This window comes from Gordionus sp. m RMFG-2023, chromosome 1 (genome assembly GCF_954871325.1).
Source record: "Gordionus sp. m RMFG-2023 chromosome 1, tfGorSpeb1-WG-v2, whole genome shotgun sequence".
NCBI classification, from domain to species: domain Eukaryota; kingdom Metazoa; phylum Nematomorpha; class Gordioida; order Chordodea; family Parachordodidae; genus Gordionus; species Gordionus sp. m RMFG-2023.
The window spans coordinates 45413224-45432919 of NC_088775.1; the positions used below are offsets into that span (position 1 = coordinate 45413224).

A 19696-nucleotide genomic window follows, 5' to 3' on the forward strand; every position below is an offset into this window, starting at 1 on the left:
TAAATATTTTTAAAAGTAAAAAAATTAACCCGTAACTTGTGGTTAATTTTCAAAAATAACAAATGCCCCCTCACCCCCCCCCCCACCCTTCTACGCCTCAGGGAAGGTAGATATCTATTAATGATGCTATTTCATGGTACTTATAATTAAAAAGCTTGCACTATTGTTTTTAATATAGGAAAATTAAAATGTCATTAGCGTAAAATAAAAATTATAAAAGAATTATAAAAATTTGGGGAAAAAACAAATATTATTCTATGATTTAAGCATAAAACATTATAAATTAATGATAAAGGCTCTATAAAAATATAATGTTTAATATGCACATTGAATGTACATAATTAGCATATAATTACCGGCAGAACCCCAATTTGGATGCTGAAGGTTGTTGTACCAACCGTCAAGTCTTTGAATAGTATCCTGATCAAAACCTTGAATTAAATTAATCGATTTTATTATTATTGTATTGAGTAGTATAATGGAATGATATATATTATGTTGTCATTTTCAATCAATTTAATTATTTTAAAATAAACACTGACATTTTATTTTATAATTAATCAATTTCACAATAAAAAATATATTAAAAATCGCTCATTCTATAAAAATGGAATTGGGAATACTAGTTCCCCCAAAACACCAATAATTGTATTTTAAAATAGTATAATTTGAATTTTTTGTTTTAAAAAATATAATTTCCTAGGTTCTAATGTAAGGGTTAATATTTTCCCGCCTTTTTTATTTAAATGCAAAGCTCCACTTGAGATATTTATTTTCAATTTTAAAGCCTTTATTCCTAAATAAAACATCTTTATGACTTTAAAACTAATATAAATGGATTCCGGTAACTCATTCTTAAAATACGGTCAGCCTTCAAATACAAAGGATAATCTAACATTTAGAATATAATGGATCAAATGAATTAAATTATATTGTAATATAAATGAGATAAAAGATGATAAAAAAAAATTTAACAACTTAGATATGAATTTATCGCCCGGGCTCATTGATAAAATGGTATTTAGGATTAAGAAAAATGTAACAATTTAAAATTATTCCATCTTTATTAACAATATAATATATTGTGTTTAAAATATTATTTTATTTTCGGCAAACCATTGTATATAAAGAGATATATAAAATCTTTTTAAAATTTATTTTAGCAAATTTAAGTGAATTTAAAATTTTTATAATCAAAGAAATATTTATGTACATAATATCAATTTCATAATTATAGCCCGGATTCGACCTTGTTAGGTCTCATAAGTATAAAAGTATTGCACAACCACTCCTGATATCACAGTATCTAATATACAGTTTTTTAATTGAATAAATTTTAATTAATATATAATGTTAGACCTATTATACTTATTTTGGGGTTAAATTATAGGGATATTAAATTATTTTTTTAAGATAAAGCGTTAGTTTGACGAATAAAAAAAAATAGACATACTAATTACCACACATTTTTCAATTTTTTTAAATATAACGTGATATATGAAGGCATGCGATTAAAGCATGGCCTTTAACCATAACAACTTCAAAAAACAATACCTACTTATACCGGAGATACAAACAAAGTATTTCTTGTCTTGATAAGAATACATATCCCCCCCCTTCCCCATATTAGATGTACTCTATTGAATATTATGAAATCGAGCAGCAAATGTCACATCGACCCGAGGTACTTTGATGTCACAATAACCGATGAATCAACAGCCATAAAAGATAATGAGAGTTTCCCCTAAATTTCTAAAACATAAACAATGTGTAACTTTTTTTTAGTGACATAGTGTCCTTTTCAAAGTGACCTTTTTCAAAAACATAGCTTTCTTTTATCGACGAAAGAGCATCGAAAAATGATGTGCTTTAAAAAAGGTACCATATGACTAAAAGAACTATATAAATATTTGTTATAAATAAGAGTAAAAAGAATGTAACTCGGAAGCGATGAATATCGCCAAAAATATGCCATTAGGCCTTGTATTGTAATGAATAAAGCCTTTTTACTGACGACCTCTATTATTGTCTAAATAAAATAAACCTGCTTGCCTCTAGTGCTTTTGGGTAAAAATCTTGATCCCACCCATTTTAAAGAAATTGTATCCTAATATAATATAATTGATTGGATTCTCTATGATTATTTTATTCTAATATATTTTTTTGCTTAATTCAAACTTACAAATTTTGCAAGAATTTTTTACACAAGCAATTATATAATAAATAATAGGGGAGACCGGGGTAAAGCGATTGACGGGGTAACAATGTTAACGCGAATAACTTTTTAACCATTGAGTATAAAGACCTTAAATTTGGTGTGAAGATGTATTTTTATATCTAATTTCTTACCTATGTTCATCTTTTAAAAAACTTACCTGGTTTTATATATTTTGTCAAAAAACTGTTTTTTATCCAAAAAATATAAAAATCAATCTCTAGTATATTTTGCTTTTAGTAAAATTTACATATCCTCAGGATTCAAAATTTGGCACACATGTTCCTTAATGTATTAACTATAAAATAAAATTTATCTGACATCTTTAGCTATATTAGAAGTCACGCAATAACGATATATATAATATATGTCACCTAGGGGTAAAGCTGTTATGGGTAAAACGGTTAAAATATAAAATTATTCACATTAAATTTTTCATTCATTCATTTATTATAATCAAATAAATATTGATATTTAATATTAAAGTTACCAATTGAGCATTATTAAAATTATGAAATTAATTCAATTTATTTAATTAATTATATATCATTTTAACTCTATGGAATTGGTATTGTTAATTATTAAAATGAAATTGTTTTATTTTATAAATAAACAAGATAAGAGGATTTGCATATCAGCTTGCTAAAGAATATGACAAATCTTTCCCAGAAAGCTGGACAACTAATGGTATGGCTGGAGGGGACTGGTTTATGGGGTTTAGAAAACGACATTCCCAACTTTCGATTCGTACCCCTGAAGCTACTAGTCTAGCAAGAGCATATGGCTTCAATCCCACAAATGTCAATAAATTTTTTGAAAATTTAATTAAGCTATATAATTCTTATAACTTTGAACCACATAATATATGGAATGCAGATGAAAGTGGTTTCACCACCGTTCAAACTCCTGCAAAAATTATAGCACAGAAGGGTGCCAAACAAGTCGGCTCTATAACGTCAGGAGAAAGAGGAACGTTAGTTACAATATGTTTAGCCATCAATGCTATAGGGCATAGCATTCCACCATTTTTTATTTTTCCAAGAAATAGATACAAAGATCACTTTATTCGTGATGGGCCTATTGGATCTAAGGGTGTGGGAAACGCATCGGGTTGGATGCAAGAGGAGGAATTTTTATCTTTTTTGGAACACTTTAAAAAATATTCTAGTGCATCCAACGAGAAAAATGTCTTATTAAACTTAGATAACCATAGCTCTCATTGTTCAATTTCCGTTATAAACTATTGTCGCTCCAATGGGATTGTTATTCTAACACTTCCACCACATTGCTCGCATAAACTCCAACCATTAGACAAAGCAGTTTATGGGCCATTGAAAAAGTTTTATAATGGAGCTATTGACACATGGATGAGAAATCATGTGGGCAACAATTTCAGATTTATGATATTCCAGGAGTGTTAAAAAATGAAATACCAAGGGCAGTGACACCAAATAATATATTAAATGGGTTGTTAGCATGTGGCATATTTCCTTTAAACCCAAATATATTTACAGAACAAGATTATATCTGCTGTAATAATTCAAATGCTAGCTCAAATATTGAATTTGAAAATAATGATGAAAATATTACAGTGACTCAAAATCTTACAGTGACTCAAAATAACGATAGTGATTTATCTATATTATTGAAGAAAATGTTCCAGATGATATTGATGAACCTTATCATGATATGTTACCATCATGCTCAAAAAATTATAATAAAGTATTCAATCCTTCATCTATAATACCTATTCCAAAATTATTCAATATTTCATCGGATAAAATATCTAAAAAAAAGAATTCAGAAATATTAACATCTACACATTATAAAAAAAAATTATTAATTCAGAGAAAAAAAAAGATATCAAAAAATAATTGTTTATGTGTTATTTGTAATAAAAACTATAAAAATAGTCGCGAGGGCGATGAATGGCTAAAATGTACAATGTGCCTTGAATGGGCACATTCTAAATGTGCTAATTATGATAATTATTTTACATGTCCTTATTGTATCGATTAGTTTTTAAATAAAAATCATAAATAAATCTTAAATTTGTAATATTTGTTAAATAAAACAATAAATATGTGTCAAATATTATTTTAACCATACCCTAGTGCTTATCCATTTTACCCTATGAGTAGTTTTACATAACTCATAGCTATTAAAATATTATAGATAGAGGGCTACACTTTTTTTTATCTTGTAGAAGAGGGATGGGGCTACACATTGATCTATAATTTGTTGTGTTTGACTCTTGTTTAAAATTTTTATGGTAAATATGCAAAATGCCTATCGTTTTACCCCGGTCTCCCCTACATATATTCCAGCCCTGTCCATTTCGCTAGGAAAATAACTCAAGTAAACGTCTGCCCACCAATAGTTCAAAAAAGGTTTACCCCACCCATTCAATGTTTAAAATTTTTAAGCTCTCCTAATTCTTCCTCGGTTAAAACCTAGCCTGTTGCATACCTGTAAACATGATACGTAGAAAAAGAAAATTATAAGTGATTGGATACTATTTCGAAAGTATTTATCTTATAAAAAAGATTCTACTAGAATTAGACTAGAGGGTGTTTTCGTGATTTAACTATTTTAAAAAAGGATAAGATTTCTTGACTATTTTTGATATATAAAAGGAACCATTACGAAGCTATAAATTTTCACTGGGGGAGGGCACTGGGAGATTCTTCTTTACAACGTGTTGTATTTCGTCTAAACTTTAAATTCTCAAGATTAATAGTTTAATTTAATATCATTAATTTTTGGATGCATTAGGCAATATTGAGTAAATAAAAACCTTACCATATTTAGATATGAATAGAATAGATATGTATTATGTTTAATATTAGTTATTTTAAGTAAAATTTAATTCAAATCTCAAACTAACTCCCGAAACACAAAAATTTCATGATTTTATTTCCTAAGGATTAAATATATATGAAAATTATTTTTTTAATTCACTAAATAATTTTATTAATTAAAATGATATTAAATTAATAATTTTATATAGTATTATAAATTTTTGATTGCATATGTTATATTTTAACACCACATAATATTATATATTTTAAAACTAATTTATCATATGAACTAGCCAAGGTGTTGAATAGACCATATTTTCCAACCCACCTCATTAGATTTAAAGCTTTTTATTTTGCATAATTTTTAAGTAAAAATTAACAGTATAGGTATTCAATTTTTTTTCTATCTTGCGTAGCACGCCAAATTGGGAGGTAAGATTTCATTTTTTATATTATATATCAATATAATAAAATTCTAAAAAATTATATGGAGTTAAGATGATGGACATTTTTTGGTCGTTTTTTAAAGAATTTACCATAGAAAAACATTAAAAATTTGTCACGTTTAGAAATTCAATTTAAATTAAATCTACATCAATGAGCAAAAAAAACATCAACACCTTCAAATACCCTATCTTACCTCCTAAAGGGGTGAATATTTTTTTTAAATAATTTTTTTAAAAAATCTTTCTATGTATAAGTATTTTTAGTCAGAATATTTAAAAAATATTTATATATTATATTCAAATGTGAATAAATTAACAAAAATATTTTCGAATAATGAATATATAGGGGGCACATTGAAAACAGGGAAATTTTAGTCCACTCCAACTATTATATAAGCTATTAATTTATAGGACTTGAAATTTAAGCCATACTTAGAAAAATTTAAAAATTACTTATAATATTTTAATTTTTACGTAAGAAAATGTATTTTAGAATACCAATAGTAAGAAAATATAATTTCAAACTTAAACATTTAGATTTATAAATGACGCTTTTAAAATTTCAATAAATAAATTCTAAAAAGGTTTAACTCCTATTTTTTAATATGATAATTTTTCAGAATCATAATTCATGAAATAATATGATTCTGAATGATATTTATAATATTAGTGGGTTACATGGTTATTTATAGATAGGTCCTTTTAAATATTCCATATTTATTTTTTAAATTAAAACAAATGCAAATAATTTTCAATGAATATTTAATTTAAAATATTAATTTTTAATATAATACACTTTAAATATTTTAATCTTATTTTTACAAAAATTCCTAAAATCTCCAAATTCAATTTAATATATTTAATAATTGCGTATTATATCATCAACAAATTAATATACTTCAAAGCCTCAATATTACGGCAATATTAAAAAAAAAATTAATTTTATATTTAGACCTCACTTTTAAGCATGGACCAACTGTATGGCAAGGTTGAGCCAAATAATTTTTTTAAAAAAATATAATATTTTATATATTAACTATTTCAATAGCCCATACTTTACGGATTCGGAAGATGTTTTATTTATAAGTCTATTATTATTGAATTTATACAGTTAAAAGAAAAGAGTCTCAACCATTCCTGGTCTTCCCTACTTAAACTAAAATTTTCATGAGATCGAAAAAGAATTATTGCATAATAATACATATTGATGTCTACTCGTAGATTTGCTCTCATTTTTAAATTGATAAAGCCTCCTTCCTTTAATTTTCTAATTCTTTAAAATAATCTCAGAAATATTTTCTTCAATTTGAAAAAGTGTGCGAAAAATTTCTAAAAATTTACGAACAATCGTGTGATAAATTATAAAAAAAAATTAAAAAGGAACCTTTCCCAGAGACGATATGATTCGTATGGGATCGGCATTTGACTTTTTATATTTTCAATTGTAGCGGAATTAGTATTAGTGTTACCTTACTAAATAATTGTTCAACCTTAGAGTTTGTGGAAAAAAAATTAGCTATTATAATCGTTTTCAATTTCACCGTAACCCATCCATCGTATTTTGGTATCAGTCTATTTGACTAGTTTTTATGCTATCACTACGAAATTATAAGAGTATCAAAGCTACAGCAGAGAAATCAAGTCTCATATTTTGAAAGATGATACAAAAGTTGATTTTTTTATAATGATGATAGTAATTTTTTTAGATCGTTTATTTAATTATTTTATTATAATTGATTCAGTACTTCTATATTCTTCATTCTATCTTGAATCTTAATTAATTTTAGTAATGTTGTTTTTATTAATCGGCTCAAATAAAGTGTTTAACAACCTAAATTTTATTAATTTTAGTATTTTATTAATAATTTTTTTTATTTATACTGTTTACGAATGGATTTAAGATATTAAAACATAATTAAAGCATTATACTTATTGGTATAAGCATGAATTAATGCTTTCAAAGGTTTATCAAATTTCATGCTAAAGACTTACCTTATAATATGAATAGATTTTTATAATTTTGAAAATATAAATGGATTCAAAATATAATGAGAGTAAACTATTTTACCTCAATATCTATTAAATAAAGCGAAAAGAAAATATCTATAAAGAATCATAAGATTCAAAAGTATCTTAACGGTGGAAAAGAAAACGTAATGCATATTAATATTTGAATAGCAATTTAAAAGTCGATATTTAAGACTCAGAGGCGCATTATTTTTATTTAGCTTATAACTGGTTTTTGTTTATTGACGGGAAAATCGATAAATTAATAATAATAACCAGAGACCAGCAGAGGTACCATTTGTACAACCCGGCCTGACCTGGATTCTTTTTAAAAAAATTTTAGGCCCGGCCCGAATTTTTTACAAATATAATTTATTTATTTTAATTTTTATAGCTAATAATGGCGATTTCAAATATTTGGTTTAAAATATACGGCTCGGCCCGGATATTTTTTTAAAAAAATTTCAGGCCCGGTCCGGGTATATTTAAAAAATTAAAATCCCGGGCCTTGTACCCGGGCCGGGCTTAGGGCCGGGCCTGCAGGTCTCTGATACATACTTCTATAATTTTTCTTAAATTATAACGTTAATCTTAGCAATTATTCGCATTTTCCAAATGCTTGGTTCACTTCACCCTTAAAGCGCGGCATCATAGTTTTCAGTTTGTTTATAAGGTTTTTTGTGGTAATTAGTAAGCCCGAGTCAGGCATTAATATTAGCGCAAATCATATATTTAGTTCTGCTATAGTGTCTATCCAGATGCCAATCTTGGTAATTTTTTTAAATTTTACTAATAACTTTTTTCTTTACACTGTCCAACAAACAGATTAAAATAATATATAATTGAGCACTAAACATTGATAAAAATTGTAAATTTTCAATAAAGGAAATGGTAGAATCAATCAAAAATAGTAGCAAAATTAAATGTAGAATCTTAAATTTTTTTTTTCAATATGAACTTCTTTATTATAATCTATCAAATAAAATTATATGAAAATTAACATATCAAATATAAAATAAAATAAAAACCTTATTCTATAAAAACGGAGGTGGGACTACAAGTTCCCAAAAAAAATGATAATTATATTTTAAAATAGTAATTTGAAGATTTTGTTTAAAAAATAATATTCATTAGGTTCTGATGTAAGGGCTCTTATCTTGTCGCCTATATTTTTTAAAATTTTAAAGTCCGCTTGACATATGTTCAAGAGATAGCGATTGGTATAAAAATATAATTTGTTAATTTTGAATATTTAATTGTTTTTTATTCTCTGCTATATCAAATGGATTAGAATTTAAATTTTTGGAAAATATACGCATCTGAAGTCCCAAATTAAGGATTTCCCTAAAGACCAAGGTACGGAAGTTAAGCCATCTGGTCTTAAGCCATCATCTAATGATAAATTAGTAGGCTCCAGGATGTTTGGTGTTTGGGTCTGGTAAGAGAACGGCTAATATTTAAATTAATTGCTGCATGCCTTGCATGTCTCCTTGACTATATATACATTTTAGACCATGTCTCCCTTTGGAGTCAACTAATATTTTACATTTCATTCATGTATGTGGCTGGAATATGTTACATCCAAGTCGATGGCCTATGACAACTATTAATTGTTCATCTGATAAGAGGTTACCTAGGTTACGACTTGGTAATGCTTCCAACCATTCATAACCACTAGTAGTCAGCATTCTGTAATAGTTGAATATACTCCAAAGGGGGGTTTGATGAGATTATTTTAAAAAATTTTTTAATTAAAGGTTCGAAAATTGATTGGTGTGTTAATAATATGGGTAAAACAGCTTCAGATGGAGCTACGAATTTAAAGTTATCTTTAGGAGAGATAAAAGAAGATATCATGGCGTTATTCATCAAACGCGATGCCTAAAATGAAGAAAGAGATATAAGATTTAATGGATAATGATCTAAACCACCCATTTTTGAGGGTAATTGTGACAAACCCCAATTAAAATCTTCCAATTTAATATTTAAAATGTTTTCTAATAAGTTTCTAAAAAATTCATGAACATGATTAATAATTTCATTATTTAACAAAAAGGAAGAAGATCTTAAAATTTTTAACTAATACATCTCAAATTGGGTATAACTGAGTAATTTATATTTATAAATACCAAAAATTTGCTGTGGGGCACGTATTAGGCAAAAATAATAAAGTGGAGGTACACTAAAATGGGCAAAAAGACGAAATTTATCCATGTAAAAATTTGAGGCAAATTTGATTCATAAATATTGCATTTCATAATTAAATTCATAAATCAGAATAGCAATGTAGTCAAAAATAATATTCGCCATAGCGAATCTTTTTTTAAATATTTTTAATAATCGATGTATTTCCTTAATTAGTTGGTAAGAGAAGGCCCAGCAGCTTAATGGGCATTTGATATATCTCTAAAAAAATTTGCATAAAGATATTTTTGAATTCTATTTCTTAAATTGTTGCTATCAAAAATGTAATTGCATAATTCTTGAACATAATAAAATTTGTTGGAAAGCATGGTTTCAGTCATTTAACTTTTGACCATCCTATCTAAAGATAAATTATGATTGCTAATTCAATAACTAATATTCATGTACACTTCATTTTTTTCTCCTATGAATCTAACCTTGGATATTTGTTTTAAAATTACTTTGATTGTTCTTCCCATCATGCAAATAATCTAATATATTACATATTGTTTATTTGATGGAAAAAATTTTTAAAAATATGTTCTAAAATAAAATTTAAAAAATCGAATTTGAAGCCTACTATTGCTTACCCCCTCGACTACAGCCCTACATACTAACTTCCCCCTTCCCTTCCTCCCTTCCTCCCTCCCTTCCTCCCTCTCTCCCTCACCTCAATAAATAAAGTTTTTGATCTTAAATCTTTTATTAATTACTAATGATATCCTGTATTATGCTTCTAAATATTAAAATATTAATAAATATATATACCATTGGACTATAAAATAATGTGTCTCAAGAGCAGGGATCCGAAGTTAACGAATATCGGGTCGTTTCGGTTCAGATAAAAAAAGGTTTACGATTCAGGTTAGGTCCGTAAAAAATTATATTATCAGTTAATTTCAATTAAAAACCGATGTTCTAACCTTTTCGCATCAAGAGTTGTATAAGGAAAACATGGTTTTTAAAATTTTATCACTATTCCCTAAAAAATAAAATTGTGCCATATACGTTTAAAATATTTTCAATATTCTCTTATGTAAAATTTTCCTTTAGAAGAAAGAATACATTCTATGGCTTAGAAAAATACTTCGATACGTTAACTTAAGCATTTGGCACCGCTAAATAGCAATATGGAAATATATTTAAAAATATATACTAATATTTATCAATCAAAAGATTATTAATAATTTTTTAAAGAGTTAGGATATCAAAAGGCTCAACCCGGTTCACACTATTTTTGGAAGTTCGGTTTATGGACAAAATTTTTTAACGGTTCAGGTTGAGTTTCGATTCTATAAATAACAACGGTTCCACGTGCTCTAAGTACCTATATTGGTTATTAGATCAATTTATATTATAAGATATTTAAAATATTATATTTCAAAATTACCATTTTACACGAGGTAATAATAGAAGTTTAAAAATTTATTAATATCTTCTGGAACTACTAAAATTTAAAAAAAACTATTTATACGATTATAAAATTATATATTAATACAAAGGATATCCAAAAATATAAGATTTGTTCATAATTATTGAAGGCCAGGACCCTGAGCAGTAATTTTTACTTATGGCGACCCCGGAAGAATTCATTTTGAAAATTTTTATATTTTGTCCAAATTACTTTGTATTAATAACAAACTCTTAATAGTTAGCAATTTTATAATATGAATTTCGAATTACTCAGCATGATATATTATTTATAAAAGAATTGTTAAATGACTTATTTCTGTATTATGCGATTTAAGTATACATAAATTATTCAAAGATTTCGAGAATAAATTTATTTGGAAGGACCTAGCCCCCAAATAGCACTGAATCAATGTAAAACATCAGATTTGTTAAAGGATCGAATTGAAAGATCGCCAATCCTGGATTCGATCCTAAATTTGTCAATTTTCTCGGATTTAAGATCCTGACCTTAAATTGTGGATCGTGATCGAGATCATTTTTTTTAAATATTCAATCCCGATCCTTTCAAAAATTATTTTTTACTTAAAAAGCAAAAAATAAAATATAAATTTTGAAAATTAAATTAAAATTTAAAAAAAAATATCTATCTACATTATATTTTATCAACCACCATTCCACGAGATTTTATATTTCAACAATTTACCAAATTTTTAGTACGAACTAGTTATATTTATTTATTAATTATATTATAATATAAATAAATTCTAGGTTTTAATTAGTGTTGTTAAACGGCTCGTTTTGAGCCGATTTTTCAAAACGGCTAACTCACTATTTTAGCCAGAAAAATATTAAATAAGCTTCGAGATTTCGTTAATATATGTCTGAACCTTTGTTCCTTCTATGAGCAAAATGGTCAAGCTTGCGTAATATTTTTCTAGATGAAATATTGAGTTAGCCATTTTTAAAAGTCGGCTCAAAACGAGCCGTTTAACAACACTAGTTTTAATAATGTCCTCCATTATAGATTTAGAAGATGTTACATCTACTTCTATTGATGTGACAGCAGATATAAGTGAGAATGAGAATTTTTACCATTTCATAATTTACTTTAATATTTTACTTTATGTAAAATGGATGTAAGTAACCATACAATGATCTATGCAAAATCTATTTATGCAAAAACAAAACATCTTCAAAGATTAGCAGTTCAAACCTAAAGAGGAATTTAGAAGTAATTAATTCTTTTAAAAATACAATTTTTATTATTTGTGAGGATCATAACAATATACATATAATAAGAATTATTTACAATAACTAATAACATATTTATTGATGTGTTAATTTTAATTATAATAATCAGAAATTTTAATATTATTATTATTAATATTAGCCCATTCTTAGCATTGATATGAAAGGGAGACTAGTATTTTTAATGGGAGTTGAAATTAATTTTCAGTATTTAAAACCTTCAACCACATATAAATAATATAATTAACTTAATATATTTAACAAAATTTGTGTAACCCTTTATTCATAAGTTTTTAAATGCTAATAAAGCCTCATTTTATTCATATCATAGAAAAATATTTTCTCAAAATCGTTTGCCCATACCATCTTCGGCAGCTTTTAATGATAGACAATATTAACTTGAATTTTTAAGATAACCTATATGACCCTTTTAACCACATGTGGGAAGCTTTTAATAATGGTAGAATATTGTAAACTTGGATTTTTAAGATAACCTATATGACCTTTTTAACCACATATAAATAATATACTTTATCATATAACAAAATTTGAACCCTACAGGTTTTACATTCAGTCTGTACATTGTTTTATTAACTTATATTTTTTAAAATTTCCATCTAAAATTTTAAAAGATTCAGGGGAAGTTATTTTCATTCAACTCTGTTACATAATATATTTTTCTTTTATAAAGAGAAAGCACAGTGAATTCAAAAATGAGATTGCCAAACACCTAAATGAATTCTCTACACAAAGAAATTAATCTCTACAAAAGCAAAATGTTCCTGGTTGCAGATCCAAACAAACCAAATTATTTTTTTATAATCTTAACATGCAATCAATATCGCAAAAAACAGCAGACAAAGTTATAATGGTGTTTATTATTGACACCTTTCAACCACTTTCACTGGTTGTTGATCCTTCCAATGATTAAAACATTTTCTCCAACGACAAAAGTTATATGTCGCCAAACTCTGGGCAACAAAATATCTACTGCCTTTACAGATATGACAACAAATCTTATAAGAGATTTGTCTGAAGTCTCCTATGTATGCACCACTGCTGATTGTTGGAGTGGTCATGGAAGGTATATTATATTTATATAAATTTTATAATATTTTATTTTAGGGTTTTTATTGGAGTTAATGTCCATTGGCTGGACCCATTAACCCTCAAGAAAAGATCAGCAGCTTTGGCACTGAGGCGTATAATTGGAAAGCAAACATATGATGTTTTGGCTAAGGAAATTATGGATATCCAAAAGACTTATAAAATTTTTAATAAGGTGATGAAGATGGTGACCGATAATGGAATCAACTTTGTAAAGGCATTCAAGTAATATTTTTATTTAACAAAAAAAATTATTTAAAATTTATTTTTTCTAGAGTATTTGGAGAAAATGAAGAAGATAGTGAGGATATGGAATTAATAAATTTGGATGATATATTATCTGCTGATGACTCAAATAATCCTACTATCAGATTACCAAAATATCAACGTTGTTGTTGCCATAATCTGAACCTTATTGCAACCAAAGACGCTGAAAAAGCAGAAAATGATATTAATTATAAGCGAATATCAAGAACAACATTTGCTAAACAAACAAAAAATGTCCCCCAAAATGGTTGATATTCTATTGCAAATTGGGAAGATATCTAATAGCTCCCAACAAGACCAGATGGAACTCCTATTTTCAGTCAATGAAATTAATGGACAATATTCTCTCTGAAAAGTTATCAGAAGTAGAAAGTTTATGATCAAATTAGATTCACAATGTTTAGGCAAGAAGAATGTTTCTTTGTCAAAGAATATGCTTCAGTAATACAATTATTTTTACAATAACTAAAATTTAAATAAGGTTATGAAATCCTTGGCTACATCATTAAAGATCTTTGAACGGGAGGATAACATGGAGCAGGGATATCTAACCCCAGTTCTAACCATACTTGTGGATAAATTAAAGAAATTTAGCTGCCTGCGATATTGTCAGCCCTCTTGTAGAGTGTTTTCTTAGAGGTATTGATAAAACGTAATAAATTTTTATGCAATTTTTTTACTTTAATAGATATCAGATATCTGCAAAATTTATTAAAGAATTGCCAAGATCTGGCAAATTTAGTATATTTTTAACAGACCTGGTCTACTAAACCTCTGATATCTGGTAAAATTTTAATGGGCCATGATAGGCATTAAAAATAATTAAATTGGTAAGGCCTGACTTTAAAATTTGAAAGGGCTAACTTTTGCAGATACCTGATTTATATGAATGAACACCTATTTAATAATAAATTAATTATCATTTATTAATATAGATTTCCTTCACTATATGATGACAATAATATATTGGCATCATAATTTACCCAAAGTTTAAGCTCAATTGGCCTTTTATTAATTTGCCACAAAATTTGAATTGCCCATTTAGAAAATAGAAGGTTCAACCACATGCAGATCCTTCAAATAAATGTATGGATAAAATCGATACCTTTTTTGGGAAAAATTCGTCACAAAATGCTTTTTCCAATAATTTTTTTTATTCTAACGATGATTCTGTGAATATTTTTAATAATTATGTTAATTTAAAAAAAATATTTATTGAATATAACACGCCTTTACCATCAAGCGCTCATGTGGAGCGCTTGTTTAGTAAAGAACATGCAGTTTGAAAAACGTGGTTGTTTAAATGTTGATAATTTAGAAAAATTTTATTATAAAAGGCTAATTTTAATTATAAATAAATATATTCTAATTGTTATACTTATATTATATTATTCAATTACAATAAATTTATACCATATTTAATTTTTTTATTAGTTAATTTTGCATCTATCAGAAATTTAAATAAGAAAAGGTCGATCCTGGATTTCGATCCTATTTTTTTCAAGAGATCGTGATCGGGATTCGATCTTTTTAAAAGGATCGATTAACAAGCCTGTAAATCATTTATTAATTTTTAAAAAAAAATTGTTTTCTTTTTTTTACATTGAATCGATGTCTTATAGATCGTATCTTCTAGAAAAATCCAAAAATAGAATAAGTTTGCATTTAAGAAATGTCTAATTTTCATGGATAATTTTTTTACAAAATAGAATGTGCTTTCAAATTATTATCTTTTCATCATAAATTAAAGAGATAAATCCTTTAAAAAAATAATTAAACAGGTTAATTCTATTTAGAAATTCATTTAATTTCAAATATTACTTTTTATAAAACTTTTTTTGCAAGTATTAGTTAATTTTTTTTTGCCTCAAACATTTATTATTTATTTTCTTTTATATTTTTTAAATAATTATATTTTTTATTGTAGCAGTTTTATATTTTTTATTTTCTTTTTTGTATTAAAAAAATTGTAATAAAATACCTTATCTGCTAAAAAATAAATAGCCTATCCTCAAACAAAATTATATATAAATCGAATTGCAAAAGTGTGTACTCTTACTAGTTTGAACTTATTGGCACTAAGTTTAAATTTCGTTTTAATACCTTGTAGAATATATTATTACCTATGATTTATAAAATATACATTTTTGTCAAGATTAATTAATTGAATTATGAAATTAACAAAATAAATTCTTATATTTTTTTAGTATAATATGGGACTTTCTTTTGACATTTTAGACCAATATTATTATTCGGATTAAATGGGTTATATCAAAATCAAATTAATTTTACATTTTCATCCACTCACGGTATCAGACCAGTATCGGCTGATATTTTCAATTTTAACTAATAACAGTGACCGATACTCAAAAATAAAAATTTCTATACCGATAAATAAAAATCAAAATCATTTTATAACATCTTTGTAATATTATATAAAATATTTAAATATAAACAAATAGCAAAACAAGTCATATATTAAAAATGAGTGTAAATTTTAAAAATATCGATGGCTCTAAAAAGAGCTTATAGTAAAAATGTACCTAAAAAACATGTATAATTATGTTTAAAAAGCTCTTTTTATTTTAAAGTGGTAATTTATAAGAAAAAATGATGATATTGATGAATTATATCTTTGCTTTTTTTCAAAAAATATACTATATTTATTTTGATATTCGTAAGGTATTGGTGGTATGAGACAATAACGTTTTTGCATCGGTGATATCGATTTAACTAAAGTATCGGCTAAAGTTTAATCGGTTCATCTCTCAAATAAACCTTTATTTCTCACACCTTACATTTTTAAAATATGATGTAATAATAATAACGTTATAAGAAATTATTAAAATATACAGATTCTTCAAAAAATATATTTATAAAAAAATGAACCAAGTTTTGAAATATTGTTTAGTCAAAATAAAACTACTAGAGTTTGGAATATAGTTTAAAATGTTATATAAAGGGATTATTTATTGCATAAATTTTTTAGAATTTTTGATTATACTAAACAAATTTTGGAACCGGATTTATCTCAAACCGTGCCAAATTAAATAACTAAACCCAGGACATAACCTTTTTTCTAAATTTTAGGAATTTGAACCTGAATATTTAAAAAAATATTCCAGATCCTCAACCTGTACCCTTTTTAATCCAAGTTCAAAACTCAAGAAGCATTGGATCAAAATAGTAAACGGTTTTATTGTTATTGTAATTAAAAAGGTGTGGGATTCTCTATAATTGCACCTGGGTAGGAAAGGACATATTATAAAGAATTCCCCTAAATATATAAAATATATTAAGGTTAAATAAAAAAATAAAAATTAGCAAGTCAAAAAATAAAATATATAAAAATATGAGACATATAGACCATAAAATTTAAAATTGGCTGGGCGTATTTACAAGTTCAGGTGAAGACTGGAAATAAAAAAAATGCAAATCAGATCTAATAATTGAAACAAATATTTTTAATTTATAAAATAAAATATGAAAAATTCATTAAAATAAAAAGTAGCTGTCAATAGAAAAAAAGATTGTAGCTCACTATAAGCTACTAGATAAAATATGTGGCTTAGCTATAATTACTATAAATAGCTACTTTTATAAAAATATATTTAGACTACAACGATAGCCCAAAAATTGGCTAAAACGGTAGCTTTTACATTTGTAGTCAACTTTACCTTGTGTATATTCAATCCGTTAATCCTGTGGGATAAAGTCATCATAATCCAACCCTTGTTATGTGAGCCTAAAAAATATCTCAACACCTGTTATTTCTTACTTCTGAACTAAGATGATCTTGTTTTATAAAAGTACATACGAAATAGTATTGAATGAAAAGTTTTGAAATTAATGTCTATTTGCAAACCTCAAAAATCAAAACAACAACAAAAAGGAAGAAAGAGATTTTAATTCTATAATTTACCAACTGGTTACGAGAGGCTCATATGTCAAACTCAAAGACTGTAGTTTTTTTATTCGTCCTCATTTGAAGGGCAAACAAATAACGGCAATCACATGTCGAACTCGAGTAGTTTTTATTATCTGGTAAAATAAACCTATATAAAGTGATTGATATGCCATTTTTATACTTGTATTTTATGTATAATTGTTTAATTTGGACATGAAACAGTTGGGAATTTTTGGGTTGGGAGATTAGAACCTAAATATAAAATAGAAATAAAAATATATACTAAAATTATAGTTTTGAGTCCTTTATTAAATATTAATACCAAAAATTAATAATAAATTATATAAATAAATATGAAGGGAAAACATAACCAAAAAAAATCAAAAAGAAAAAAGAAAAAAGTAAAAAGTAAAAAGTAAAAGTATAAAATACTAAAAATTATATGCGAAAAATTAAGTGAAAGTAAAAAAAATTAAAAAAGTCCTTTAAATTATAAAAATTTTGCCTTTTATATAAAATTAACATCATCCTATTATAACATAATAAATTTCGTAGGATTATAATCAACTTTAAATCTTTATTCAGAAATTTATATAAACCCAATTTTTTTCATAACAAACAAGCATTTACATAGTGTTTAAACAACAAACTTAAATAATCTTGAACTTTATCTAATCTGAATAAATCTTTTTTATTCATTTTTCTTTAACTCATTTGAATATCACAATAGTACTTATTAATATTTTATGTGTTATATAATTTTTCTTCATTTCTCCCTTTTCATTTTCCCATTTTTTCGGTTTTTTATATTTTCGAAGAATTTCTATCCTGATAAAATTTACTATGCTCGCCATAAACACAATTTAAATCCCACAACTTAATTCATTCGGCACAATTCTTATATTTATTCCTTAACTAGGTTACCAGATGGATTGAATTCTAAGTATTTGAAACTATATGCATTCCCACTTTAATCATGAATTAATCACCACATTACTATTCTCGATCTCATGTATTCTGTCTTCTCTCATTTCGCAGGACAATATTTCGAGGCTTATTCACTATTTGTTTTCGCTGAGTTTATTTTCTTTTTTTTTACTGTTGAATCCTTTTTGGTTTCTTTAAAACCGATTATCGGGTTAGTTTATTTATATTTGTCTTTGTTCATACCATTTATTCATTCATGGTTGCCTAAGGGAAGTCATTTTTTAGATCCTTTATTACGCTTTTCTTAACTGTGAAAGGTTGATCAGAGCTTGGACTATGTGAGATTCGTTTTTTTATTATCATGCGTATTGCTGAATTTGATAAAGACCCGCAGGCTAAATATTATTCCCAAGTGTTGTTAAACTGCTTGATTCTGGTCAATTTTTTAAAGGGCCTGATTAAGATTTTAACCAAGAAGTAAGTTTATAGATTGCCAAATGGAGATTCAACTCCATTTACCATCTATGAGCAAAATTTCCAGGCTTACACAATATTATTTTGGCTAAAATATTAATTGAGCCGTTTTTAAAATTCGACCCAAATCTGGGGGTTTAACAACATTATTCCCGAGATTATACCAAATTAGTCCACTAAGAACTATACAAATGCCTTTTTTGAGAATAAAGCCGGCAAATTTATATATTTAACTCCAAAAATTTCCTAACAATTGAAGGAAATCATGATTCTTCTTTATATCTTTGAATTATCATCCTATACTAGAGGTATAGTTCATCATTTAATGCCCCTATAATGAATCCTGTTCATTACTCTTTATTTGTATGGATGTAACCCGATTATTACTCTGTTTGTTTTACATTTTTCTAGTCTCAACTATTATCCTTGTTCCCTATCTGTTACCCATTAATAGTTTCTTGCACTTTATCATATATGAATAACTTTATCCGAAGGCATTAACTTATATATCAAAAATGGTATCTATATCCTATTAATTCTCATAAGAGATATCTAGATATATATAATTGTATCCTTGATTTAGAAATACATTTAAAGGATACAATTTAATGAACTTTCATCTTACGTTTTTTATTAAAGGAAATCATGATTCCCCTTTATAGCTTTGAATTATCATCCTATAATCTAGAGGTATTGGTCA

General features: G+C 26.2%; 1 protein-coding gene across 5 annotated transcripts in view; it reads right to left on the reverse strand.

Annotated features, from left to right (window-relative positions):
- LOC135922763 (dual oxidase-like) overlaps window positions 1-15424 on the reverse strand; it is a 45541-nt gene extending 30117 nt beyond the window's left edge. For 4 of the 5 annotated variants that reach the window (XM_065457219.1, XM_065457217.1, XM_065457218.1 and 1 more), the window contains exons 1-2: window positions 15291-15424; window positions 357-431 (exon numbers count right to left, since the gene is read on the reverse strand). In XM_065457219.1, coding sequence (XP_065313291.1) covers window positions 357-431; window positions 15291-15375 — 160 coding nt within the window. In that variant the 5' untranslated portion in view covers window positions 15376-15424. The remainder of the gene's footprint in view (window positions 1-356; window positions 432-15290) is intronic. The other variant, XM_065457220.1, reaches the window with a different exon arrangement.
- Between the last annotated feature and the right edge of the window lie 4272 nt (window positions 15425-19696).